This window comes from Didymosphaeria variabile, assembly GCF_027946475.1.
Source record: "Didymosphaeria variabile strain IMI 356815 chromosome Unknown scaffold_2, whole genome shotgun sequence".
NCBI lineage: Eukaryota > Fungi > Ascomycota > Dothideomycetes > Pleosporales > Didymosphaeriaceae > Didymosphaeria > Didymosphaeria variabile.
The window spans coordinates 4,573,007-4,600,698 of record NW_026611621.1 but is presented as its reverse complement, the minus strand read 5'-3'; the positions used below and the strand labels follow the sequence as shown (position 1 = coordinate 4,600,698).

Below are 27,692 nucleotides of genomic sequence, written 5' to 3'. Positions count from 1 at the left end.
GTGGGGTTGCGATGCATGCCATTACATATTGACTCTCAGCACGAGCGCTGGCTTGATTGTATTATTCCGCGGGAGCGTAGTGGTGTTGCCTCCTTGCGATTGCATGCCTGGTAGACGTCGCGGAAATTCGCAAGAGCATGGTAGACACTGACGGGTGATCGAGCTAAGTGCGCCTCAATCCATGGCGCTTTGCAACACACTTTATGCCATGTAATGACGGTGTTTTCATATCCCAGCTCATCAAAGTCGATTAGCAAGGGCTAACTTCTATCGAATTTCCCTTCGGATTGTCGTGATGGTGTATTGCAAGACCGGCAAGTGCGATAGATGTGCTGAGGTGTCGCGCCTTCCATCTTACGTCACCCGCCTAGGCGCAGTGTACCTTCTAGTGGTGTGCCTCTCTGTTTGTTTAGGAAAAAGCTGATCCCCGTGAGGAATGTCTTGCTTGAACTGTTGGGCAGTCGGATGCGGAGTGTGATGCGAAGTGATCGCAATCTTCCGATTCGACCATCATCACGAGATTACCGTGCATTCTTTCGCAACTTTTGTTTCCAAATCTTTCGATACTCCCTACTGTCCCATTGGTCAGTAATCTAGCTTTGAAAGCAGTTTGTGCAGGGATCGAACGATGTGCTTACGGATTTGCTTTTAGGCGAGTCCTAGGTCAAGGCCGGCGTCCGACATACCGATCTAACACAGTATCTGCTGTCTGTTTTGGGCGTCTTCACTCCGCACATCGCGGGCGCAATGATTTTGTACTTCCGCCCCGCTGAGGCCAGCAGTGAAATCCGTGAATAAATAGGGAATATAAAACGTACAAGTAGAAGTGCCCGTAGAGCTCGACAAGAAGCATCACAACCTACCCAACTCATTGAATAATCTGTCAATATCCCCAAGCACCCATCCGTGACAATGACGACCACTCTTGCGTCCAAATTGGAAGCCGCGACCGCCGACTTCTACGCAAAGGCTCCACCTGGAGTACCCGAGACGCTTATGGCCGCAATAGAAGATGCAAAAGACAAGTTTGCTGTTCCAGTTAAAGTGATCAAGGTTGGCGAAACCTTTCCTTCCTTCACTCTACCGAACGCAACGGGCACGCCGGTTTCAAGCGCCAGTCTCTTAGCCAACGGTCCTCTTCTCGTCACTTTCTACCGCGGCAACTGGTGCCCCTACTGCAATCTGGCCCTCCACGGACTCCAGGAGCGGCTCGATGAGTTCAAAACGCAGGGAGTCCAGCTTGTCGCTATCTCGCCTGAGCTCCCTGACGCCTCGTTGTCAACGCAAGAGAAGAACGAGCTTCAATTTCCTGTGCTCTCCGATGAGGGCAACAAGCTTGCGCGAGAGCTTGGGATTGTCTGGAAGCAGCCCGATAGCATGAAGCCAATATTTGAGAAGTTTGGTCTTGTAGGTTGATAGCTCCATGCTCTAGGACGCGCGTCTAATATGATTCCCAGGACCTAAAGAAGCAGAATGGTGATGACACGTTCGAAGTGCCAATTCCAGCTACATTCTTGGTGGACAAGGACGGCATTGTTAAGAATTTGTACCTCGAAGCGGACTACAGGAAGAGAGTCGAGCCAAGTACTTTGCTAGAATGGATTGCGCAGTTGTAGCGTACGTATAGTGGAACGACAAGCGCAGTAAGGCAATCGACACGAACTGTCCTCTGTGCGTGGTTCCAAGAAGTGTATAGACGGCGTAGATAGAATGTCAATTGCCTTAAATTTCACATAGCTCTTGCCAAAACGTTGTCTCGAGATGATGGCCATCAGCTGGCATGATCATCGAACGAGCCTTTGAGCCTCCCGGCCGCGGATGCGGTGCGCATGCAGCTCCATGCATAGGCGGATCGCCAAGGTGAAGCATATGACGTCAATGGCAGAGGGCAGCGCGCAGCGCGCAGCAAATAAGCCCACAGTGGAGTTGAGGCTCTGAAACAGAGCGTGGAATTGGCTGGATCTATGTGAATGCTGGAGGCAGCGAATTATTGCATGATGCTGTGTGGGTCTTTCTGGGGCGACTTCCCCAGCTTTCCCCCGTGCTAGATGGCGCGCTAAGAGCTTGGGCCACAGCCAGGATGGAAGGTGCACCTGAGAGCTTCCCCTCAGTCATCGCGCAGCTGGTTACACAGCAGTTGAAGTAGCAGACGCAGACTCAGAGCCGCTTCCATACAGCTCACACTCACCGCCATTGCCACAACACCTCGCCTCAGTCCTCCATCTTCCCCCGCAACAGCTCGCGCGAGCTTCCATTCCCTTTGACGTCGATTACCTGAGCTAGAGACCGTCGCAATGCTCGCCCGTCGTGTCGGTGCTGGACTGCGCAACGCCCTTCCCGCACAGCACACGACCACCGCCGTCAATTCGCGCTGCTTTACAGCCTACGCCGCAGCCCAGAGCCACAAGGCCCCTGCCCTCGCCGATGTCAAGGCCGATGGAGCTGCCGAATTCAATACACGACAGAAAGAGTACCGTGAGAGCTTGATAACCGCTCAAAAGCAGAAGGAGCAAAGAGAAAGTCAGTCATTTTCCTCTGGTAATCTGTCTGCGTCTGGTACTTCTGCTGGCGAAAGGTCGGGTTTGGGTGCCCTCGGATCACTAACATCTTCCAATGCAGAAGACGCTCGTGCACAAGATCACGATGGCGACAAGAAGAAGGGCGGTGCGCTGAAGTCGCTCATATACGGCACGCCCGAGGGACGCGAGCTCGACAAGGACATCGAGAGGAGCTTCTCACAGGTCCTTGCTAGAGGCAAGTACGTGCATTCCATCGTCTTCCATGAGGTCAAGCCCGACAAGGTCGATGAGTACACGGAGCTCGTCGGCAACTGGTATCCTAGGGTGGCATCGATGCCGGAAAACAAAGTGCATCTGGTAGGCAGCTGGAGAACCGAGGTTGGCGACTGTGACACGTTCGGTAAGGACTCGCCAATTGTACGAATACAGCAGCGTTCTGATTAACCTTCTTTTAGTACACATCTGGGAGTACCAGCGGTATGAGGGCTACCACGCCTCGCTCAACGCCATCCAGCACCACCCCGAATTTCCCGAATTCGATTCCAAGCTAAAGCACCTGATCAACTCGAAGCGAACCTCGCTGATGCAAGAGTTCTCCTTCTGGCCCACGACTCCGCCGCGCCAGCTGGGAGGCCTCTTCGAGCTCCGTTCCTACACGCTTCATCCCGGCAACCTTCTCGAGTGGGAGACACACTGGAGGCGCGGTCTGAAGGCACGTCGGGAGGTCATGGAGGGCGTGGGTGCGTGGTTCGTGCAGATAGGGGAGCTGAACACGGTGCACCACCTGTGGCAGTTTGCCAATCTCGAGGAGCGCAAGGTTCGCCGCGAACAGAGCTGGAGCGTCGAGGGCTGGGGTGAAACAGTGCACAAGACTGTACCGCTGATCCAAGAGATGAAGAGCAGGATTTTGATCCCTTGCCCATGGAGCCCGGTCGCATAAGGGACGTGCACATCTTTGATATTTGCGAGTTTGTGGCGGGCGAAGGCTTAAGCCAGTTCAGGCGGGTGATTCATGTTCAGGCGCAGAAAGATTTTCTTGTAGTATAACTCCACTCCGGGCAATGGCCTCGTCCGGGCAAAAAAGCGTCCGGTAGTATCATGCAGCAATCTAATCCATCGACATGCCCAAAAAACGCGTGCTCCTTTCGTTGCAGCATCTTGATAGCGCTGTCAGCACGTGCGCGCGTTCCATGATTCAAGCGAGCCAGACTTGTGTTTTCGCCAGACCCCACCCCCACGTCATCACCATTACAAGCTACACGCGAAACCAGAACCGAAACCCTGAAATTGTGTTATCACCATCTCTTGCTTTCCTCCATACTTCACCTCCTTTGCACGGTTGCGACGCGATAGACACAACATACACTCACCGTTATGGTGTACATACGGCAGGACAAGCTCCCGAAGCTTAAGGAGTACAAGTACTCTGGGGTCGACCACAGTCTGGTATCGCGATATGTCTTGAAGCCCTTCTACAACCATGTGGTGATAAACTGCTTTCCGATGTGGATGGCGTAGGTGTGATGGTTTGCGATGACGAATACAAGCAGCTAACGCGTGGACAGGCCGAATCTTGTGAGTTTCCTCGCATCCACAATACCTCGTTGAACGATACCAAACCCCGCACAAGTAGACGCGTCAAAGACAGAAGTACTGACGGAGATGCATAGATCACGCTATCTGGATTCGGGTTCGTCGTCGCGAACTTCCTGACGATGCTATGGTACACGCCGACGCTAGATCAGGATTGCCCGCCGTGGGTGTACGCAAGCTGGGCGATAGGACTGTTCTTGTACCAGACGTTCGATGCGGTGGATGGTAGCCAGGCCAGAAGGACACATCAGAGCGGGCCGCTAGGAGAGCTGTTCGACCACGGTGTCGATGCGATCAACACAACGCTGGAGGTCTTGTTGTTCTCGGCAGCAATGAACCTGGGACAGGGCTGGAAGACGGTGCTCACGCTGTTTGCTTGTAAGTATAGTAGAGCTTTGACAGAATCATCCAGCTAACGGACCTACAGCGGTCTTCACGTTCTACGTCCAGACTTGGGAGGAATACCACACGCATACGCTTACGCTTGGTCTCATCTCCGGACCTGTCGAGGGCATTCTCACACTTTGCTTCGTATACGCAGCCACGGCTGTCCTCGGAGGCGGCAGCTACTGGCAGAAATCACTGCTCCAGAGCGTCGGCGTCCAGAATTACGACTTCATCCCCAACGTGCTTTACAACCTAGCCTGGAACGAATGGTACATGGTCTACGGCACCGTGGTGCTCGTCTTCAACACCGTTTCCAGGTTCGTCCTCCCCTTCCCCACGCATTCATCTTAGATCTAACAGCACCCACAGTGCCCTCAACGTAATGAAAGCCCGCCGCGCCCGTGGCCAACGCACCCGCGTCGCCCTCCTCGGCCTCCTCACCTTCGCCGCCGCCTGGGTCCTCATCCCCGCATACCTCTACCTGCAACCCAAAATCCTCCACAACCACCTCGTCCCCTTCATCTTCTACGCCGGCCTCGTAAATGCCTACTCCGTCGGCCGCATGATCATCTCGCACCTGACCAAGTCCCGCTTCCCCCGCGGCAACGTGCTCATCTACCCACTTATCTACGGCGTCGCCGACTCCCTGGGCCCGTTCCTGCAAGAGAAGCTCGGCTTCGGATGGCCGAGTGCCCTGGGCGATGACGTGTATCAGGTAGCGTTTGTGTTCCTGTGTCTCGGGTTGGCGATTGGCGTCCACGGTAGCTTCGTGATTGATGTCATCTGGACGATTTGCGATTATCTGGATATTTGGTGCTTGACTATCAAGTATCCGTATCAGCCGGTGAAAGAGAATGATGAGGAGGTGAAGAAGGGGCAGTGAGTTCGCGGTATTAGCGACGAAGGTACTCGATGGAATGTTTGGGGCTGATTATGATTGAGATGAGCGAGGAGACGCTTGCAAGAAGGGTGGGGGGGAGGTGCATCACAAAGCAGGCGTGCGGACTGTAGAGGAGACGAAGGGCATGTTGCAGGGATAAGTCATTCGGGCGGAATTGACTTCCGCAAGGGTGGGTACTTCTGGGACTTTGTATGGTTTCTGGTGGGCGCAAATTGCTGGTGTGAATATATACCCTTTCTCTAGTTGTAATTACATCATCATTTCCTAATCTTTTATTCTGAGAAAGGTCTGTTCGTTCTTGGACGAACAGACCTTAACAAGAAATGATCATGGAAAGGCCGCCTCGTCTGTGTCTGTGTTCAGGGAAGCTTGCAAAGTGTCCTGAGTCGACGTCAGGGCTTGGTTTTTACAGCAACGCTTCTTTTTTAGTGGTCACATAGGTGTGATTATGCACCGCTGTACTAGACGGCAATACCACGCAGCGTGCATTCATGTATCTGGTGAGACGCGGACATGTCACTAACGTCGTCGCCAACATCGTCGTCATTCGGCAAACGCAAGCGCTATCACGATCAGCGTTCGTGGAGTCCATTCATATAAACATTCACCCTACAATAGGTAAGACACTGAGTTGTGGTGTTGTAATTGAACACGAAACCATCAGAAGATGAGCAGAGACGTCCGCGAATCCGGGGTTCTTGAAAGAGGTGCGAAGAATATGAGTGCGGAGATGTAGCTCAGTGCACTTCCGCAGAACAGGTTCGTTGATGCCTTTCAATCTTGCGATTGATCCTAGTCTCCCGAACAATGGATCTACTTTGAGCATGTGGCCAGCTTGCAACAGGGATCCCTACTTGGTTAGCTGGCATGGGCGTTTCAGGTGCCACAGGTAAGGTAAGGCGAGGTGAGGTGAGGCGGCTATGCATCAGACTTGAGGGTACGCTGGGAATTGCGTGAATGGTAATAGAATGTAGGGAATGGCGAGCCAGGGAAGCAGAGTTGAAGGTGTGATCGTGCAGTAGGCAGATGGTGAAACAAGATGATTCTGGTCAGTCAGCGGTTGAAGGATTTCGCGTCTTGCGAGAAGGAGAAGGGTATAAATGTGGCTGATAGGAGTCATTTTCTTGTACGTTAAGATGGGATGAATGAGTTCTGGATACGTTCAAGCGTGTGAGTGCGATAGATTGCTGTGCGATGAAGTTGTGGAAAGGTGCATTGGATATCAAGTAAGTGCATCGAAAGTGTAACTGAGGCGATGCTGCAGCTGCTGAGAGCCGGCCCCGGCAGTGTGAGGATGTGAATCAAACGTATAGTTTCGTACACGTGCTCTCGTCCTAGCTTAGCTAAGGTTCGGTCGCGCCGGATGGCATTATGAATGGAGGACCATGTCGTCATCCCTAGACTGACAGGCTAAACAGCGAATGCTTCTTTTGTAGAGAAGCGTACTTCTAACCGCTTATAGTCAGCTCGATCATTCCAAAGTGTAAGATGATGTGCTTACTTTGTCCCAACCAGGACTCGTCTTACTTCCCCGCCTTCTTCGGGGCCAACTGTTGCGGCTGATACCATGCTGGCTTTTGACTCACGAAGTACCAATCAGGTCATCCCTGGATGCACATGGCCCACATCTTCATTGCAACCTCATGCTTTTGTATCACCATACCATCAACCAACCTGTGTCGAAGTCGCGGAATCTTGGACGCCTTGAAGGCTCCGTAGCACCGTTCCGACCCCGACTATCATCGCGATCTCCTACGTGCTGATATATTTGAGGAACTCATATACGATTTTGGCCCCAGGTGCATATGCTTCCAGTACTCGGCTCCCTTGCCTCCCTTGAATCGGTAGCCTCGTCCCTTGCATTTACAACAGTCAGCCGCGCTGGAAGACTACGTAACACCCCCAGCACTTGGCTCTTCTCCGGTTTCAGCTCTATGCTTGTTCCCTTCTACATACTCCCTCGAAACAATCGCATAGGGAATTGGAGAACTGTTGGAGACAAAGCTCAGTGGGAATGGATTGTGTAGACTAACATGGGCAGGTAACGATAGGGCCGATTTATTGCGGGGTTCACCAGTAGCCTCTCGGCCATGCATGTGTTGCGGATAAAACGCCGTTTGATAGAATTGAGCCGTGGTTCTGGAGACGAAGAGGAAGCGCTAGTCGGGGAACCTCTTTATTGGGTCCCAAATTCGCGCACAATTCCAGAATGTCTAGGATGGTCTTACTGACCGCCCATTCAGGTCTTGCTTTCTATATTGAGTGAGGGAGCTGGCGGTTTGTACCGTGAGTGCCACGTGCATTTCCAAGCGAATGCTATGGCGAGACGGGGAATCAGGAATGGGCTGCATGACATGTTTGGTAATGCATATTGTGGGACTACTACGCTGTGCTTACGCTGTGAAGATTCGAGAATCAGTCGTCTCTGTGACTTCGTCCGTTGAGACGTAAGAGTAAGCGTCTGAAATGTTCAGTGCCGATCGAACCGGGCCCCTATCATGAGGCGATGAATCCAGAGTTTTGCTGGACATTGAGAATTTTCACACATAGATAAATATGGCAAGGATAACTGCTTCATATTGCACACAGCTCAAAAGCTTACGTGAACCCAAGGAGCACAGTGGCCGGAGGTACATTGTGTAATGACGTGGGAGGCAGATGTAGATTTTGTATGCTCAAATGCTCGGAGGACTACCAAGAAAGCCTCGACAAGCTCCAGCGACATCATAAGCTCATACTTCGTCCATGGTATGAACCATAGGACGCTGCGTCCGGGGAGTTTACGAGATAGCTTCTTTACCGGTCTACACGTCTGGCACTTAGGCCCCACAGATTCTTCCTGGGAGGCAGCTCTAGAATTTCTCGGGGTGCTCGGATAGACTTCCGCAACATCCTGACCACCCTTCACTTGTACTTCGAAACACCAACATAACGGCAACCGCTTTTGGAATGTCTCTGGGGCCATCAATCCGGGCATCTCCAGCACCATCAACCAGTCTCCATAATTCTGACGTTCATGTGTCCCTTTAGGCCTGATCGTAGTGTCTTCTTGCAAGGTTGGTGGTCCTCAGGGAGTTTTGTTCTGTCAGACCTACGCAGTCATGGTAGTACATGCCGTGAAGACCGCACCAATCGCCAAAGATACAGCTGCTCTCTGTGGTAGCAATCTACAAACACTATACATCTTGGGGGCAGCTTGATCCTCCATCATCCAAGAATCGCAAGATCAACATGCGGTAAGGCAGACACTACCGGAATGCTGCGCGAGTACTGCATGGCATTGCTCATGCAGACAACGACGAGCTCAGGGTTGGGTCAGAGGAATGGGGCCAGCGGTTGAAGGCAAGGGGATATTCTAACGGCGGGAGCATGTATAAAGCATGCGATATCTCCCTCCTTTTTCGATCATCATCCACTGCTCTGAATCTCCTCATCACAGCAACAACCTCGCATCTTCACTCCAACTTCCTCAACTACAACCTCCTCACCCAAAATGAAGTCCGTCATCGCCATCCTCGCCCTCGCCTGCGCTGCTTCGGCCGCAAGCATCCCAGAAGGCCTACTCCAGCGGGACGCGCTGGCCGTCTGCAACGCCAAAAAGGGCGAGTCATGCCCGTCATCAGGTGAACCTTATAACCCTAGGCAAAACTTAAGTATTATGTTAATAGCTCGAAAAGGCGCGTTCGCTTGCGAGAACAACGGCGGGCATTCGGTACGCACACGTCCATCCTCCTAGGCCATCTGAACTGACTCCAGCAGATGTTCTGCTCTGCCACTTCGCCGGGAAAGTTCAACTGGATCTACGCCGACAACTGCCCCGATTCCAACGCCCACTGCGACTGCGCTACCGGCCGATGCGCTCCCAATGGAAAATAGGTCATTCCTTCCAAGAGATATGCTTCTTGGAAGCGATTTTATGGAAGGGTGGTGGTTTTGGAAGGCAGTGACGAGGCAGTCCTTACTGAGCTGTTTTCTTGACATTATCTATGCGTGCAACACTCATTTGGAAGGAATACTTGCTATGTAGCACAATCAAAGAAAATACTGTCTATCGTTTTGTGTATCTTGTCTGTGCATTGTGAAAAGAATAGCCCCACCTCCTATGGCGCTGGAGTTGTTCTCAACTGCACTATTTGATATGAGAAAGAATTCATTAGCTTACTAAGCTGTTACAATAAGTGAACTAGAGCAAAAAGGCCAATAGCTAGCCCTCAGTAGCGCATAGACTGGCTGAGATAATTTCAGCGCCGTAAGCATATGAGGCGCCGGTCACTGCTTTATACAACTCAGATAGGAAGAGCCGCTTACGGATCGATCACCGTACAAATTACACCATCAACACGCTGGTGGTGCGGGACGTTCTAAAAGCATGTGGGTACATCACCTTCTTTCTAGCTCAGGTCATTGTAATACAGGAAGACGTGGTGCGAAGAGTCCTATCTTTGCACAATCCTCAGAATGAACACAGTGATGAGGTACATAACAAATGCATAACTTTACATTGCATCTTATCTACAAAAACCTTCAAAATATACACGAAGAAACGAATCTAAAAAGTCCCCATCTAAACCCACACATGCTAAGATGCTTAACCGAAGAACGCACGCGCGTGCCTCCTAACCTTCGATGCAACAGAGCTGTCAGCCGCATCAGCCTCCTCGAGGAAAGAGATGAACTCTTGGATAGTGTATTCCTTCTCTGCAGCAGCGCTGGCGGAGGGCGAGGCGGTAGCAGTGCCGACAGCGATGGCGGAAGCAGTAGCGGAAGGCGCGATGGTAGAAGTGCCGTTTGCGACCTTGAAGGCGGAGATCTTCTCAGCGGCGTGCTCGGCGACAACCATGATGATGGCCTGGGTGTTTCCGGTGGGGAGGTCAGGGTGGATGGAGGCGTCAACGACGAAGAGGTTGTCCGTGCCGTAGACCTTGGTGTCGGTGTCGACGACGGCAGTGCCGTTGCTGCGGCCGTCATCTGTGCCCATCTTGGTGGTGCCGACCCAGTGGTCACCCGAGATGAGGGTCTCGGTGAGGATGGACTCCGGGGTGGAGTTCGTGGGGAGGGCCATGGTCGAGGTGATGGAGCTGTTGCTTGCGCCGGTGATGTCCATCCACCACTGGATGAAGCCGGCGAAAGCCTCTTTGTCGGCTGCGTCGGTCAACCAGGGCTTCACGTTCAGGACGGTGTTGCCGCCGGCGGTGATGCCGAGCTCGCCGGTGGATTGGGTGCCGTGGGTGAGGAAGGTCTTGACGGTGACGGTGCCATCCTTCATGGAGCTGACGGTTCCCTGGAGGAAACGCTCTACGCCATCAGTGCCGTTGACGGATGTCCACAGGTGCATCCTCTGCGCGGCCTGGGTGAGAACACCGGAACCTTGCTTGTAGAGCTCTACATCGGTTTGCACGGGGTCAGTGGCAATGTCGGTATACTTGTAGGCGGTGTAGTTGGAGGAGGTGGTGAACTGTAGGGGAGCCTGAGCGTGGTCCTTGAGGCCGTGACCAACGGGAAGGTTAATCCAGTCGGCCTCATCGGGAAGCTGGACACCAGTCGTACCTCCCTGGACGATCTTCAGGGCATCAGACTTGCCGATACCAGAGTTCCAAAGAATCCTAGGGGTAGAAAGGGCACCAGCGGCGAGGACGACCTTGCCACCTTGCTTCAGGTTGATGAGCTGTTGGCTGCCATCTGCAAGCTCGACCAGAACGCCGGTGACGCTGCTGCCAGTTCGCTTAACCTGGATGACCTTGGTCTCGAGCTGAAGGGTGAAGTTGTCTAGGTCCTGAGCGAAGGGCATGTAGGTCCTGGCAGGGCCGGCACGCATGTTGTTGGTGATGGACCAGGCAGGGCGAGAGTAGACCATGCGCTTCTCGTTGGGCGTCTTGATAGAGTCAAGCTCGGTCCAGCCTTCTGCGTCGAGGTAGGAAGACACAACACTGTAAGCCATGTCGTCGTAGTGCTTTCCGTCAGCCGAGGGCTGAGTAGTTCCTGGGTTGCGGGTGTACAGACGGTCAGCGGCCTTGCTCACATCGTTCCAGGACCACTCAGCGGGCCAGTTCTCAAAGTCGTGCTGAGGAGGGCGGATGAAGTTCTCTCCGTTGATGGAGCTTGATCCTCCCAGAAGGCAGCCAGCCATCGAGGCGGTGTCACTGCAAATCTTGGTACCAGAAATGGAAGACAGACTGCTTCCAAGAGCCGGAACATCATATGGAGTCAGAGTGTTGTTCCATTCGAGACCCTCGGCTGAACCGAGCGCCACGGTGTTGGCCGGGCCACGCTCCACTAGGAGGACGCTTGAACCAGACTCAGCAATGCGCTCAGCGGCGATGATACCAGCGGGACCACCACCCACGACGATCACATCGTAGGTCGCGTTGGAAGTCGTGGGAGCAGTAGTCGTGGTGTTTCCAGAGACCGGAAGGGTAGAGTTGCTGCCGGATCCCGGAGTGGTTGTGGTAGCATTGGAGGCCCATGAAGCCCAGGTCTCAAAGCTGGCCGACTGAGCAGCGGCTACTGGTTGCCCGTACAAGCCGAATCCAGCATCGTGGTAAGGCAGCTCGCTAGCAGGGTCAGAGGGAGTTGTAGGGTTTGAAGAAGAAAGCGCCCATCCAAGCACGGGTGTCTCGTCTGTCGCCTTGAAAGTTGTGGTGTCGCCCACGATACATCCCTCACAGACGAAGGTGAAAGAGTAGTGGGTGCTGTTGACGAAGGTTCCGTTGGCGATCGGCAGTGCGCTGACCGTGGTGGCGTCGTAAACAGGTGGGTTGGCGTATGCACTCGCGGTCCTGAAAGTGCTGACGACCTCCTCTCCGTTGGCCCATGTAACAAGCAGGAGGTGGTTCAACATGCCTCCGCCAAGCGAAACAGCTCCCCATGCTCCTGTCGTGCTGATTGGTACCACAAGCTGTCCGATGAAGTCCTTCTCGATCGTTTCGGGGAAGGCAATACCGAAGCTGAAGTTGCCACCGGTGGCAGTGTATTGTTGGAAGTCGATGCCGGTCTTGGGATCGGTATAAGCAACTGGTGTCGACGCTGCTGTCGCGGTGCGGAGAAGCCCGGCAAGGGCTGCCGCCGAACCCATAAGTGTAGAACGCATGGTTGTGTAGTTGTTCAGGTGCTAAAAGTTGTAATGGGGTTGGAAAGATAGGGACTGAGTCTGACAGATCCTAGCTCTGTCGTAATGGATGAATGAATGACTGTGGAAATGAATGTAAAAACGAATGACAAAACCGAACTTGCGGTGACTTCGAACGAAAGGACGCAATCCAACTCAAGGTGGTGCTGGTTGATGAAAAGAAAGACTTGAAGAGTTGAGCGGCAGCCTCGACATATACCTCCGTTTCTGTGGACCCCAACCGCCTGCACCTAAGATTACCAAAGTCCATGCCGCTGTCATTCCCGCGTCCTGGTTCGGGGTAGGTCAGGGAGTGGCCTGAGTACTGCGGAGGTTTATGTTTGACGCCAACTAGGTTGCAGGGGTCTTGTCCATATCTGTGCATGTAGCGCTTGAGATGAATGATAGATTCTCCGTTCTGCAGGAGATAGCGAGCCGCGCGTGGTATCCTCAGTGGGCATCAAGGTGTGCAGAGCGCAGTACTACTGGATGTTTGGGGCGTGCCACAAGGGTCACAGTTTCGTTATTGACCACACACGTGGTTTCGTTTCGTTCTGTTTCTTAAGGTGTTTGTTTGCTGGCCATGCCGCCAGACGAAACCCAGAAGTGTTTGTCGTGATATGCGGCTCCAGGCGCTCGGTGGGGGTCGAGGCCTACAAACGCCGGAGACGGCATGTATTGGTGGAACATCTTAGGACGCGTGGATACTGCATTGCCCCTGCTATTAATGCTGCGCAAGCTTAAACGCCTAGACGGGATGATGCGAAATTCGAGAGTCTTGATTCGCTCATCTCTCCGTGACGAACGGTCCGTCATATCTCGCCGAAACAGCCGCATAAGCGAGATTCAAGCGTCCCGAGGTCTCGCCCATCGCTTAACACGATCTCAACTATGAACGTATTCGAGGCACAGTAGCCTATCGCTTTTTCACGATGCTGTTGTTTGATCCAGATAAGAAATACATAGATCACGAAAGCTAACATCGAATTTAATACCTTGTCGGACAAGAAGAAGCCGCGAGAAAATGCAGAACAGAGAGCTGGATGAAGGCTGGCGCGCTGTTCTGCGCTCAGGTTCTTCTACACGCATCTCATCGATTGCCTGAACACGTGACACCGGCTGGGTTCCCGCCCCATCGTGCCAAGCACTATCCTCAGCCTTGCGAAGGCTACAACCACCCACGCAACAGGCTGTCTACGCCATCTCATCCTTTATCAACCATCTTCGGCTCCCGAGGTTCCCTTGAACGTCCCATATGTCTCAAACGAGATCGGTTTACCAGCCACTGGATGTGGGCAAGAAAGAGATCCGAGTTCTATATCTCGATAGCGACATACCGGCGTCGCCGCAAGGCTATGAAGAGCAATGCTTTTCCGGAAAGCTAGTGCACATCGGCCTAGAGCAGACGGCCACGCAATATTACGCTCTTTCATACGTTTGGGGTGACCCAGCACCCGTGTCAGCGGTTCTCTTGCAAACCGGAGGATGCATTCCGATCGCTCGAAACCTACTCGCCGCTTTACAGCAGATACACAATGACGCTCTGCCAGTGGGTTGAATATCTATTTCGTAGACTTTAATTGACGGGTCGTAGCATGGTGTACCGATTTGGATTGATGCACTATGTATCAATCAATCTGACGATGCTGAAAAGAGCTTGCAAGTTGCGCAAATGGCTAGTATATATTCACAGGCCTCGAGAACGCTTATATCCATGAATTCGACCTCAATTTAAGAGCCTGACCGCACCATGGACTTCTTGGACTATCTTGGCGAACGAGTCCTCAAGAATGTGAACGAGGAGTGGTGGGATGTTGATCTGAACACGTTCAATCTTATAAACGATGCCGACAAATACCGTCGCTTCACGAAAAAGTTCCCTTTTCAAAACGCCGTTTGGAAGATATATGGAAAGAATCGTCATCGCTCGATCTTCCGTTGGACGAGAACCTGTATCGGCTCCCCTCCAGGTGTGTCTGCGACACATATCCTGACTTTTCTCGACCAACCTTGGTGGACACGTACTTGGGTCATCCAAGAGTTACTACTCTCGCGGTCTCCATGGTTTATGTATGGAACCAGAACTGTTGCTGCCGACCGTGTTGCGGCCGCTTGCAATTTCCTCGGAAACCTTCTACTCTACACTGATCGTGTCGAGGCGAAAGGCTTGACTCGCCCAAAATTTACGGGAGTATGCGACATCTTGAGTGAAATAAAGTATCAGGAATTCGTGAATCCAAGTCACAGTCCTGCGATGTTTCTCTACCAGCAACAATGTTCCAATCAGATGAAGCCTGAGGCGTACACACTGGGGTCTTTTCTACTGAAATTTAGATCATCAAGCTTCATGTCAACTGCCCCAAAAGCGACCGACCCATTAGATCAGATATACGGATTGCTCGGTCTCATAACTTCTTGGCCACCGGATGGAAGGCTGATCTTACCAGACTATTCGCGGGGACCCACTGAGGTATTTGCCAAAACTACAGCCATTTTACTGGAAACTACGGTTGGGAAGGATTGCTCGCTCCTTCGATTAGCGACTTTACCAAAGAATGTTCCACACCTCTCGTCGTGGGTGGTTGACTGGTCTGCCGATTGGACCGACATTGAGGTGCCTGACGCGGTTTGGTCTGACTCTGAGGTGCCTACCACCAGGCACCATCAGCAGTACAACAGGGTCATTCACACGCTCTTATATCAGATCACAACGGACGGGCAGTATCTGCTTACTCTTCCTGGCCACGTGTTGGGGTCAATTCGGATGATTGACGTCACACTCCAAAACGTGGAACACCATGCAAAGCCACTGTCTGGAAGTTCTGAAGATATCAAAGAACGGCTGGTTTCTTTGCATGAATACATTCAAATTGGAGATGACCCCACCAACACGAGTGGATTGCGCTTACAGGATGAACTTACGACGATAGCCTTGGCGATGTTCTCGCGTTATGATAAGACTGACTACATGTGGTTTTCAAGACTGCATGATCCCAAAAGTAAACTTCGAGAAATGACAAGACAAGATCTGAAGATTGTTGAAGAGGTCGACAACGTGACGCAGGCTCTTCGTAAATTACTACGCCCCCCGAAGCACACGAGACAGCAATCCAAGTCAGTCGAGATCCCTTGGCGGCTGCGTTTCTACATCAAGACATTGGAAGAAAAACGGTATCTCGAGAGGACCATTGTCCGGACAGAGAATGGCTATTTTGGTATTACGCGGGACACTGTTAGAAAGGGTGACCTGCTGGTACAATTCGACATTGACGAACGTGTGTATTTCATTATAAGACAGGTCAGAACTGATCTGTATGAACTGGTGTCGATGGCGTTCGTGCCGCAGCTTGCGAGAGATCCGTCAATTCGAGGGCAGCGAGCAGAAATTACACTGTGCTGAGCCAATATGTACGAAGGCGACATCCCGGAACTAATTTTCATTGTACATCTCATGCGACGCACCCGACAATACAACAAGCCGCGCTGACTTTCAACAACGCCACAGATCTCAAAATATATCATTCGTTGCCCTGATAGTGTGGTAGAAGGCATCTTTGTCCTCTTTGTCCAATTTCTCGCTCGACGCGATCGCCACAAGCCCCAAAGTCAAAGCGGAGCCGAGAAACCTTCTGACAGAGGCATTGTTCATTCTTTGTCACAACCATTGCGAATAAGCCGCTACAACTTTCGCAGTCAAACAAAGAATTGAGGTTCCATGGCCTTTGATCACGTTGTCCAGGGCGCAGTCGAGAACCTCAGGCTATGCACTTTCACGGAAGATTTCTGGACCTCCTGCATTCAACACTTCTGTATTTACCGCCAAGAGAGGCAATGAAATCGGGGTGTAGGCTCGAGCCCTTGATACGTGCACCGTGCACATGTATTTATAAGTATCCAGTCTGTCGCTCTGCTACCAGCTTCACACATCTTCAACTCACAATTTGTTCTCGCAATAATCATCGGATACACAATTTACCTGCAGAATAGTTTGAACGGCATCTATATCAACATGTAAGTAAGGCACAACATACATGTCCCACTGATGGCTAATTCGGATGACAGGCAGCTGCGCTCTAAACGCAAGTTTGGGGCCATTGCGCCTTCCAACCAATCGATCCAGGTCGTTCAACCTTCCAAAAAGAGGAAGACGGGCTCGGCCAAAAATGGCGGTCGTACAGCTGACGCACAGCATCCGCGACTTAGTTTGCTTGGAATGCCAGCAGGTGTGTCACTACTTTCATGTCTCGCTCAACACAACGCTAACATTGTGCAACAGAGATCCGTAATCGCATCTACCAATTCGCCACTGATGACTACGTAGTCGACACTGTGCGATTCCTCGATGGAGATGAAGATGCCTTCGATATCGATACTTCTCCGCAAATCTTGAAGCCCCGGGTCACGAAATACAAGCCATGGTCGAAGACGAAGCCTGCAAAACCGCATTACCCATTCTTCGGCTTGTCGCAGGTCTGTCGACAACTCCGCGCTGAATATCGTCCGCTATGGCTCAGTTCGTCGACCTTTGCGATCAAATATCAAGACCTCGAAGCACTTCTGGGGGCGTTCTTCTCAGAAGATGCGCGACTAGATGGTGACAGTCAGGAAGCAGTCGGGCTTGGTCGACTGATAATTGACTGGGAGGACCGTCAGAGCGCCCAGCTCCTTCCGATTCTCCGGTTCGCACACCGCTACCCCAACACAACTGTTGCCTTCTCTCATGTCCCTACCTGGACTCCGCTCTGGCTGAAGGTCAAGTGTCCAGATTGTGGTCATCGAGGAAGTGGAGCCCGGAAGCCCCTCTGCGAGCACAAATCCGACCGGCTGGATGACTGGACCGAGGCGTGGCCGGACATGCATAACAACTACCTTACCACGGTTCATGCTCTCCTGAGTCACGACAACGAGGCTTGGAAGTCTGACATTCGCACCGGCTTCATCGAGCGCGTGGACCTTCCGGTATGGCGCGATTTGAATCCATTTGTGGAGAATAAGCTCGATCATCTCTCGATGGAGCTAACGCTCTCGCGGAAAAACAGTAGCTCGTGGATGCCCCTGGAAAGGTTTCGCGGCCATGAGACATGTCTCTCTCAAGAGGATTGCGTTGATGATTGCGTCTGGGGGGACTACCTCGAAGGGATCGACTTACCCGCCTTGAAATACCCTGACACGGTTTATATCACTATGTAGAGGTCTGCTCCCCAGTGTCGATCATTTTCTTGGGCTTTGTGGCCGGATTTCGAGACTATTACCACTGCTTCAACAAGCTCCAAGAACGACCGAATAGGTAGGTACCGGCTTTGGCACATGAGATTAGAAGACATGAAGACAGCATATTTGCATAGCGAAGGCCTCTTTGCTGCAAATCAGGATGGCTATGTAGATTGGACTGTTTCTCGGCTTGAGCGATTACAGGTTGTGCCTCCGGCGATGACAGGAGATCTTATCGAGGTACCTTTTTTATGATATTCATCTGTCAGACTTTTCCTCCTTTGTACACAATCTACTCAGAGATCAGTTGTCAATCGATGATGTTTAATTGTAAGGCATATTGTTCAAAATAAATGCACGATGGATAGATGCTTATAAGTTCTCTCATGCTGACTTGCTTTTTAGTGAAGAGCTTGAGAATTTCAACTTCACATTTGTGAGCGTAATGTGCAGAACAGGGTATTGATTTTAAATGTGAAGTAACGTCCATCACTGCGTAGCGAATCACATAATATGCCGAATCCGACCAATCAGCTTCTAGGCATCTGCGATTAACGGAAGCTGATTGGTCGGATTCGGCATATTATGTGATTCGCTACGCAGTAACGGACGTTATGCACTGTTCATAAGTTAATTCAACCCAGAAACAGAATAGCGTTGTTTTGCTCCGCTGCTCTGCCTCTCCCTCACATTCACTATTTCTGTTGCTTTGACCACCACGCGGATAGAAACAGGCCACTCACCTTAATTAAATTGCCTTTGTGCGCACGGCCGCTTAGAAAGGCGCTTATCAAATAAGTGTTAGCACTTTTCAGGGCGGTGTTGCTCCACGAGTGTCTAGAAAGTGGCGATTTTATGAGTCGTAGCTACATGTACCTCTACCTACCTATTATCTATACAGTTCGAAACATCTAGAAGGTTAGGGCTGTTGCGGATCGGCCATCGTTCCTGCGTATAGTGGCGATTTAAAATACCTCTCTAGCCGCTGCTTTAACCCGCTGATCGGCTTACGTAGTAAGAGCAAAGGGGTTTCGTAATTGGCTTTAGCTCATCTCCCATGCCATTAGCTAATGCAGTACGCAGATTATTCGTGAAACATTTGTCGAAGCGTCTTGGGGAAGTTGATTGATTTGTAATCTATATGCTCCAGGAACACTGTCCCGCGGGGAGACAACATTCATGATTTGAGTAAAGCACAACATGCAGTATCGTTGCACATGCAAATACTGGAGTTCGTTTTCAAACGATTGTAAACCGCCGCTTTTCCCAGTGCGCCTTGATATACTTATTTACTGTGTAGTCTTCGAACTGTGCGTTGCCGTAGCGTTCATACACACCATCTCTAATTTCCTTGAGCAACAAGAAGCGATAGGTCTTGCGAGACTCTGCTAACAGGAAAAGACTCACCTGGCTGTACGGCGGGATGTTGGTGGCAGTAACAGGATCCGGCCAACAGTCCCACCGAGCCCAGCCAAGTTCGCTCGAGTCCAAGTAGAGATCTGGCTCATCGTCTCCGTCGTATGGATTCCAGACCACGTCCGTATCGTTCCAGACTATCTTAACGGATACGAGGAATCCCTCCAGCGTTATTGAAGCTTCTTTCACTGCGCCAAATGGATCTTCGCCAGTCGGTTTGCAGTCTACGGAAATAAGCTCGCACAGAGGCTTTCCTTGAAAGCCTCTGTAGTTTTCTGCGAGCCGGAATTCTACGGGCCCTTCGAGTGCTGCCCAGCTCCAGGTGGGTGCACGCCAGTGAGGCACGCGTTTACGAGGTTTCAGATGTTTGCCGACCCAGGCGAGATTGTAAAGTATTGTATTTTCCCACATTCCGGCTTGGAAACTGCCCAAGCCGTCAAAGCTACGCTGGAAATCACGAGCCATGCCTCCCATTGCTGGGAAAATATCCCCGGGGAAGGTGAGCTGTAGCCCGGTATAGGCCGAGACACGCCGATGCCATTCATCAATCATACTGTTTGACCTTTCAGGACTGGAATGATTCGCGAGTTTCCACCGCTTTTCGTCGTCGTAGGACCAGGAGCATTCACATTCGGTGCAGGCATTACATTCCCACACCATCTCTTGGCCAAAGTGCACATATCGTGGGCTAAGAGCGCGCTCTTGATACACCCAACCGCGCCCTAGCAGAGGGAGAATCTCCACAAGTTGTGCATTTTGCTGTGGCATGAGTAATATGTCAGTCGTGAATAAAGTATGGTCGATCTCGCGACGACAGATAATAAACTCGTCGGCTCTACTTGGCAAGAGCCAGCCGTAATGTTCGGATTCCACTTGCATCAGGCCGCGGTTGGTATCCCCGGGGTAGGCACTAGCAGCAATTGTGAGAAATGCATTTGCGTAGACGTCGCTCATCTTAGCAGACTCCCGAATCCAGTCTTCAGATGAGTCCTGTACAATACAGAGCGCATCTATCCAAAGGTAGCGAACTTGTAATTGCCTGATGATGTTTATTACATCTTGGAACATGGGCGAGAGAGAATCGATCAATATTCCGGCTTCGTGCTTCTTGTAATTCGTTGACAGTGTTCGAAGGCTCGTCTCTACTGGACCCCAACGATAGCTCAAGCAGATGTACCTGGGAACCTCAATCCCAGCACTTTCCACCAAGAAGATATGAGAACTATCACGGCCCAAATCTAGGATTCTCGTTGGCAATCGCAAGTCATCGCGTCGCTGGCACGATGGATGGTCACGAACACACGTGTCTAATCGTTGTCGTAGCCACGCCAGAGATAGCGACGGTGCGATCCTCTCTTTTTTGGGCAAAGCAAAATCCGTAGATCCCTTGAATGCTACACCGGCCATATGCTTTGCCATTACGTCGGGTTGGAGCCTTGTATCGTTGCTCGCGACGGCGTCTTGGCCGATACGAATGAGTTCATAGTCCTGTTTTCCGCCAAAGACGATTGTGATTCCAGGTCGTATCATAATACCGCCCTTGTCCCTCAGCCAAATGTGGATCTGTGAGAAATAATAATACATGTCGTCGCTGTCATCATCAAGTAGAATAGAGTAAACAGCAGCAAAGATCTGGGCGCAACCGAAGCAGGTCCCCTTGAGGAAGACTAAAGCCAGATCAATTATGTCGCAGGTGTTGGACGACGTCGTAGTCGGACAAGCGATGCAAGACTTTTCTGTGACTGTAGAATCGACTTGGGCCATCCACGGTTGTGCTTGGACTGAGGGCCAGTCTTTGACGGCTGCTTCGATGCCATCATGGAGCTCTCTTATTACACGAATAATCTCCTTCCTCGGAAAGTTGATAACGCTGCCTGCTTCTTCAACCATCATAACCAAATGGTCTGAAACTTTCTCATAGTCATTGTCCTCTTTTGACTCAAACTTGACCATTGTTCTATGATCCGCGTGGATCATGATCTGTTTAGCGTCGGCGGCGCCTGGGACGACCGCGGATGTTTTTGGCACCACCTGTATCATCAGTGCCTGCAATTTATCCGATCCATGTGAAGGCATACCATGATTGAATGACCTAGCGCCGTCGGGGTCTCGTACTCCTCGTAAGCAAACTTGGTCACAATCTTCCTACTGATTGGCCCGTACTGCCTAAGCTGCTGCTGGAGCCATTCTGAGTCTCGCTCTAGATGCTCTAGTAGGTGGCTGTTGGTGGCCTTGTAAACCGATGCCGCATTTACTAGCAGCTTTCCGAACTGCACTCCGTTTCCGCCTTGGTGAGGAGTGCCCATAAACATGATTCCGTACGTATACGCCTTGATCGATTGGTGTTCTTCCAGCGCGCCTTTCCGTGCGCCTTTCCGTGCGCCTTTCAGTGCCGCGTCCGAGTGAATGAGAGCCTGGAGCCAATCAGTCGTATATACGATAGGGAGGAACAATACTCACGCCTTTGACGACGATGCCACCCAAACTGTGCGCCACGAAAATGATCGGTCGTTTCATGGTCTTTCATTGTTAGAAACATATACTAGCAATCTCCGCTCCGCTCTTACATCTGTGCGCTTTCTCATACGGCAGAGATCCGACACTAGTTCCTCTGCATGATCGTGGAGGAATTGGTAGCTGACGCGCTTGCCGTGCATGTTCGCGTCGTATCCCCAGCAGAATATGCGTGCATTTGGGACGTCGTTTGGCAAAAGATCGCGAAGCCAGTGGGTACCGTTCGCTGCAGTCCACGTCTCGTCGCGGTGTCCATTCAAGCCATGAACGGCAACGATGCTAGGCGCTGTTAGTACGACCTCTTGTGATGTTAGGAATGACTTACTCCACCACTGGCTGCTCCCCCTCTGCGACGATCTTGAGGCCAAGGGCAGACGCTGTAGACGGTTCCTGTGGCTTTGAAGAGCTGCTAGCCTACCGCAGGGTCAGCCTGGCAGAAGCAGAGTATGAGGGCCGATAAGTACGGAGTCTTTGTGATCCTTTCGGAATGGGTTCAGGCTTCGCCCTTTAGAGGGCGCCATAGTTTGATTGCAAAATTCAACGATATCCTGATGCCAGAGAATCGTGGAGCTTGCTGGGTTGCATTGTGCTCGGCAGCTTTTATTCCTGCTATCACTTCAGCCGCGTTGCAGTGCTAGGCTGGCTTTGCGGGAAAGGTGTATAAGGCGCTAAGACGGAAACAACTAGAAAAGTGCTATGTCAGCGTATCACGTGATCTGGGGGCTGAAACTGTGTCGAAGAGATCGTAGCTAGAAATCTAAGTGGTTTAAGATGTGCCACCTTATGAACGGGCTGTATACGTATATAATATACAGAAGACTTCCTTACACTAACCAGAAACATAATAGCGCCGACTAAGAAGGTACCAATCGACTAGATAAATTTGCCTACGATAGTGCGTACAAGACTCATAATGACTTCTAAGCCTGAGAGGGAGGTTCAAGGCTAATATAAAGCTATTCTATGAAAATTCGGAGAAATAAAGGCTTAATGTTGGCGCTGTAGGAAGGGAAGTCTATCACGTTACGGAAGAGGGCGCTGTACAAATCAGGCTCAAAGGCGATAATGCGAACGTAATTTTTAGGGAAGGGTAGATATAGATATTCAGCATTAGCTATAATATACTAATTTGATAGAATTATAGCAACATCCATTATGCCCATTGGTTTTCCAGTTACTGAAAGTCAAGGTACCAATGGTTTGTCCGGCCACAGGAGGTGTCCGGTAACCCAGGGAGGGATGTTAATCTCGAAAGGCCCAAAAATGCCCTTGACAACGCGCAGACGGCGGCGCGACTAGACGATGAGTTCACATACGCCAAGAAGCTGAAGAAAACCACGGCCGAGGCCTCGCAGCAATTGACGGTGGTCAAGAAGCGACCTATTGGCTTCTTGGATTTACCTGCAGGTATGTTCCGATCAACTGAGGGGGCTTACACATTCATGATCAAGCTAATAATCTCAATGCAGAGCTCCGCAACCGGGTCTACGACTACGCGGTCGAGAGCGAACCCTTCAACACCGATCTCGTCCCTTTGCTCACATACCGGCCAATGACGCAGAATACATGGTCCACCAAGCATCTAGCTCGTTCCACGCGCAAACACTTTGGGCTCACTCAAGTCTGCAAGCGAGTACGAATTGAGTACCTTCCGCTGTGGAAGTGCAATGTGTGGCTGAAAATCTCGTACCACGATTTCTACTCTTTCGTCGACACTTTCTATGCGCAACACGAAGAAGATACTCCAGCTCCAAAGTGGCTACAGATAGTATCCGATCACGGAGGCGGCTTGGACGACCTCCCGAAACCTCGTGTAGATCTCTTGCGGTTTCTGAGATTCGGCATCCGCTTTTCCGCCACGGAGATCGAATTCATTCCCCGCGGTCATGCCGAGTTGTACAAGCCGGAGCGGGGTCCTGACTATCGCTTGGGAGAATGCCCAAATTGCTGGGAAGAAGGCGATGGGATCACGCGACACTCTGTGACCATCTGTATCGCGCACTTGACGACTTACAGGGCAACGCTTGGGCCGAGCACCGTCACTTGCATACAGCGTGGGAGTTCCTCAGACACAACAACGCCGACTGGCTCGCGGATATCAAGAGCGGTTTCATAGCGGAGGCCAGGATTCGCGAGTGGGATGGAAAGTACATTCTTGGCCTTGGTTTGTCCATCGATGGCCTCAGTTGCTACATGTCGTCGCAGAGGCTTACTTTGTATGAAAAGAATGAGGAAAATGAGGAAGGCTATCGCGAATATGGCGATTGGCTGGACTATTGCTACGACCTCGGGCTGGATGCCGAGAAGTTCACCGACCTTGAAGTTCTGCCTTATTATGTGTGAGCAATCACTATCAGTCGTGTCTACTTGAAGCAAATCATATCAGCTTGGAGCGCATGACTGGTATATTGTTTAACAGCGTATTTGCTGGCGTCGTTCGAGTTGTTAGAGCCCTTACTTTCCTCATGATCTTTTCGATTAGTTGAGCGATAATCACGAATAAGGTCAATGGACAAGCATTTCAACGTATATCGGTGCTCCCACAAAGATATGGCACACGCCCTATGGTTCATTTAATAGATTTGTGTTGGAATTCTCTTGTATAGAGAATCTTATTGATTATTCTATTGTTAGTTGATTTTTCCTACTACCCCCACTGGGAATAAGTAAACAATAGCACGTACACTAATCGTGAGATCTCTTTAATTCTCTATCACATGTACCTTCGAGCGTGGGCCAAGTCTTTCCGAAAGTAATGAAATACATCCAGATGTGCGCTACGATGCAACCCAGATCCCTCTAGGAGCCTGTGTAGACGGAAGTTGAGTTTTAGGAATGGCGGGGAGCTGGGCGCTAGCTTTCACCGCGGAGTAGCCTAGTCTGTGCGCTTCGTTGGCTTCTATAAGAACCCACCTGTCCCCCTGTTTAAATCCGAGTTTCCTTCACTCCACACCCAGCTCGCACACCCCCATCAACCGATCAGCGTTTACTATGGCGCAGACGATGCAAGAGCTCCACCACACAAACATGAACACAAACACGGCGGAGAACCTTGGCGGCTCAGCGGCTGCTAATAAGCTACCGATCGGTTTCTTAGATCTGCCCGCAGGTAAGTATCGATCACTAAGAGTTGTACATCCAAGCTGACGGCCTTGACTTAGAAATCCGAAATCGCGTCTACTACTATGCGGACGAAGAGGCGCACAGGTTTTCCCTCGATGACGATCATTCTACGAAGTATATCCCCAGAGTCATGAGCTATGCCCCGCGGAACCAAGGTCCGTGGCCCATTGATGACTGCGCCAAATCGTCTCTGAAGTTCCTTGGTCTCACCGAAGTGTGCCGAAAAGTTCGCGCCGAATACTATCCTATCTGGATATCTACGGCGGGGTTTCGCATACGATACGAAGACTTCGATCATTTCACACAGGCCTTCTAAAAAGATGACGACCATGAAGCACGCAAAGGCCCAAAATTGCTTCAGATTTCCTGGAGCAGACGACATATCAACTCACCCAAACTGAGCCTGCTGCCATTCCTGAAGTTCAGATTTTGCCATCCAGAAACAGAAGTTCAATTCGTCCTTGACGAGTTGGCCTCACAAATCTGCCCTGGCTGGCTATGGAAGGCATGCTCAGAGTGTGCGGGTGAGCGTGTGTCGTCGCTCTGTCGGAAACATCGGGACACATACATAGACTGGCGAGCTTCACTGGAGGATGAGTATCATTGCCTAGCGTCTCTCGGTTGTATCCTCACCCATGAGAACGAGCTCTGGAAATCCGAAATCCGTGCAGGCGCAGTGACCGAGATCATCGCCGAAGTATCTGAAGCTCCAACTGAATTCGGATTATGGTATGCCTTGGAAATAAATTTCGCAGAGCAAGTACGCAGTGTCTCGCGAGAAACCCTCGAAAATCATCAAGCACGCGAGGTCTTCCTGGATGGAACCTGTACTTGCCTGCGAGAGCACGGGCGTAAGATGGGCCTGGAAGACATCTACTACGGTGGATGCGCGAGCATGACTTGCCTCGGCTTCCCTTGTGCAGTCGACGGAACTTGTTTCGAATCGCTTTGGATTCCTCCTGACGATGTGATGGCATGGAGGTCGACGGTTTAGGGTTAGTCATTCGATTCGTGGTGAAGACTTTGTCTTCCTCATCTTGCTTCAGGCAGCTGAGCAATCATCAGGGAGAAGGCGAAACAAACAAGTGTATAGATGTACGTTTGTTAAATGCAATCTAAATAATAAATCGTGGTTGTGTGTTCGTATTTGTGCGAGCCCCGTTTGCCAAATTACATATTGTAAAGATTATTAAAATTACGAACGTGACTTTTGCTTTCACTGTTCTGGAAGGCGCTACCACTAGCGCTTGGTCTATGCGCTTGAGTAACTTCCCTGCTGTTGCCTTTGGTGACCGCTCTCAACCCCACCCCCGCCAACTCTTGAACTGTTCATCAAGAAACCACCGTTTTCGGTCTTGCGCAGCCGTCAATGCTGGCTTGGTCAGTGTTAATAACTCAGCTCCAAGTAAGCTATCTCTCAGAGACGCGGCGTCTGTGACGTTGACATAGTACTCCAACAGCAATGGCACAAGACAATCACCCACCGGTATACACGGCTGCGGGATCAGCGAAGGGCCTCGCCTCACATCACCCACGCTTGAGCTTCTTGGGCTTGCCGGCTGGTAACTATACCCTCACCTGCCTATACCATCCTCAGAGATTAACCTAGTCGGATCAGAGATTAGGAATCGCATCTACCACTTCGCGGACGAGGAAGCGGACAAAGTGTCTGGAGACTATCTCCCACTACTAGCGCGTCAAAACACGAAGCAATGGCCCATCGAGGATTGTGCCCGCTCATGCCGCAAGTTCTACGGCCTGACCCAAGTCTGCCGCCAGGTGCGATCCGAGTACCTTTCAATCTGGAAGCGCACTTCATCGGTTAGGATATCCTTGAAAGACCTCGGCTCGTTTATAATGGAATTTCATGGACACGAACACGACGCATGCGGCCCAAAGCTATTACAGTTACCTTGGAAGCCTCGATTGTTTGGCGTCAAGGATTTCCTTCCGTTCATCCGCTTCCGGATAGCTCGTCCCCACATCGAATTACAATTTGTTTCAGAAGAGGTCATCAACTGGCCTAAGTTGTACGGAAGCACACCTGGACGGCGGCGAGGAAGGCCTGCACAAGGCTGCGGCTTCAAGTGCAGGGCATGCGGGCATAAGTACGAAGGACCCGGATTACCGATGTGCTCACACCAAGAAACCACCTCCCAACATCGCAAGGCTCAACTCGCTGCAGCATATAGCTCTCTAAGCGAGATCAATCGGGTTGTGAATCATAACGACAAGAGATTCCACGAGGAGGTACTCAGGGGGTGCATTGGCACGTTAATCGGAACAGTCTTCCCCGCTCGCTGCTTCATCCGCGCGTTGATCATCCTCACTGATACACAAGAGATTCGCCATGGTATGAGCGACAGCTGGCAATGGAAGGAGTATTTTGAGGCGATGGGCATACGCTCACCGGAGTTCAATCCATGGATTGTCATCACGCAAAAGCTGAAGAGCACGTAAATGGGTTCCTTAACAATACGGATTGCGCTTCGAGGTGGAGAGGGAGTATCCTTGCGAGGATTGTTTAAGATGAGCTTCTCAAATGCGGGTAGTCTCAGACTCCACCATGGCTATCTGGTCTCGTGATCCTCTAGCTGAGTGATCATCAGGGGTTGACAGGCCCATTGTTATGACAGGTGGACTTGCTTCACATGTACAATAAACCCAAACTTGTCCTGCATTCGTTCGAGTGAGAGTAGGTTGCCTGCATGCTACTGAACTCTCTAATCTGTCGGTATCGACTTCAAAGGCAGTGAAAGTGACCAAGTATACGCTAACTAACTACCATGCGGGGAGCGGAACGGCCTAAGTATCAATCCCAAACAGCTGAAACATTACGTCCCCAGGGAAGTAAGGTATACATGAGAAAGGGCACATGAGGCACGAGTATACATTACAACACAGATGAGAACGTCAACACAAT

General features: G+C 51.2%; 8 protein-coding genes across 8 annotated transcripts; 6 read left to right on the top strand and 2 right to left on the bottom strand.

The window, feature by feature from the left end:
- Window positions 1-912: 912 nt before the first annotated feature.
- Window positions 913-1,616, top strand: N0V89_003236 (uncharacterized protein; the record flags this gene model as incomplete). Its single annotated transcript, XM_056212038.1, has 2 exons — window positions 913-1,407; window positions 1,458-1,616. The coding sequence occupies 2 exons, from the start codon at window positions 913-915 to the stop codon at window positions 1,614-1,616; spliced, it is 654 nt and encodes a 217-aa protein (XP_056075511.1).
- Window positions 1,617-2,294: 678 nt separating this feature from the next.
- Window positions 2,295-3,459, top strand: N0V89_003235 (uncharacterized protein; the record flags this gene model as incomplete). Its single annotated transcript, XM_056212037.1, has 3 exons — window positions 2,295-2,520; window positions 2,620-2,919; window positions 2,975-3,459. The coding sequence occupies 3 exons, from the start codon at window positions 2,295-2,297 to the stop codon at window positions 3,457-3,459; spliced, it is 1,011 nt and encodes a 336-aa protein (XP_056075510.1).
- Window positions 3,460-3,893: 434 nt separating this feature from the next.
- EPT1 (Phosphotransferase) lies at window positions 3,894-5,382 on the top strand (the record flags this gene model as incomplete). Its single annotated transcript, XM_056212036.1, has 5 exons — window positions 3,894-4,033; window positions 4,085-4,094; window positions 4,190-4,490; window positions 4,540-4,816; window positions 4,869-5,382. 5 exons carry the CDS (start codon window positions 3,894-3,896, stop codon window positions 5,380-5,382), a joined length of 1,242 nt encoding a protein of 413 aa, XP_056075509.1.
- A 4,606-nt stretch (window positions 5,383-9,988) lies between these two features.
- Window positions 9,989-12,487, bottom strand: N0V89_003233 (uncharacterized protein; the record flags this gene model as incomplete). Its single annotated transcript, XM_056212035.1, has 1 exon — window positions 9,989-12,487. The coding sequence occupies one exon, from the start codon at window positions 12,485-12,487 to the stop codon at window positions 9,989-9,991; it is 2,499 nt and encodes an 832-aa protein (XP_056075508.1).
- Window positions 12,488-15,518: 3,031 nt separating this feature from the next.
- N0V89_003232 (uncharacterized protein) lies at window positions 15,519-17,695 on the top strand (the record flags this gene model as incomplete). Its single annotated transcript, XM_056212034.1, has 4 exons — window positions 15,519-15,817; window positions 16,493-16,516; window positions 16,568-16,728; window positions 16,782-17,695. The coding sequence occupies 4 exons, from the start codon at window positions 15,519-15,521 to the stop codon at window positions 17,693-17,695; spliced, it is 1,398 nt and encodes a 465-aa protein (XP_056075507.1).
- Window positions 17,696-18,955: 1,260 nt separating this feature from the next.
- N0V89_003231 (uncharacterized protein) lies at window positions 18,956-22,167 on the bottom strand (the record flags this gene model as incomplete). Its single annotated transcript, XM_056212033.1, has 5 exons — window positions 18,956-21,163; window positions 21,211-21,546; window positions 21,700-21,925; window positions 21,972-22,060; window positions 22,111-22,167. 5 exons carry the CDS (start codon window positions 22,165-22,167, stop codon window positions 18,956-18,958), a joined length of 2,916 nt encoding a protein of 971 aa, XP_056075506.1.
- Window positions 22,168-22,801: 634 nt separating this feature from the next.
- On the top strand, window positions 22,802-23,989 carry N0V89_003230 (uncharacterized protein; the record flags this gene model as incomplete). Its single annotated transcript, XM_056212032.1, has 4 exons — window positions 22,802-22,870; window positions 22,930-23,053; window positions 23,116-23,627; window positions 23,663-23,989. The coding sequence occupies 4 exons, from the start codon at window positions 22,802-22,804 to the stop codon at window positions 23,987-23,989; spliced, it is 1,032 nt and encodes a 343-aa protein (XP_056075505.1).
- Window positions 23,990-24,673: 684 nt separating this feature from the next.
- Window positions 24,674-25,085, top strand: N0V89_003229 (uncharacterized protein; the record flags this gene model as incomplete). The annotated part of the gene is made up of 2 exons (XM_056212031.1): window positions 24,674-24,755; window positions 24,808-25,085. 2 exons carry the CDS (start codon window positions 24,674-24,676, stop codon window positions 25,083-25,085), a joined length of 360 nt encoding a protein of 119 aa, XP_056075504.1.
- Between the last annotated feature and the right edge of the window lie 2,607 nt (window positions 25,086-27,692).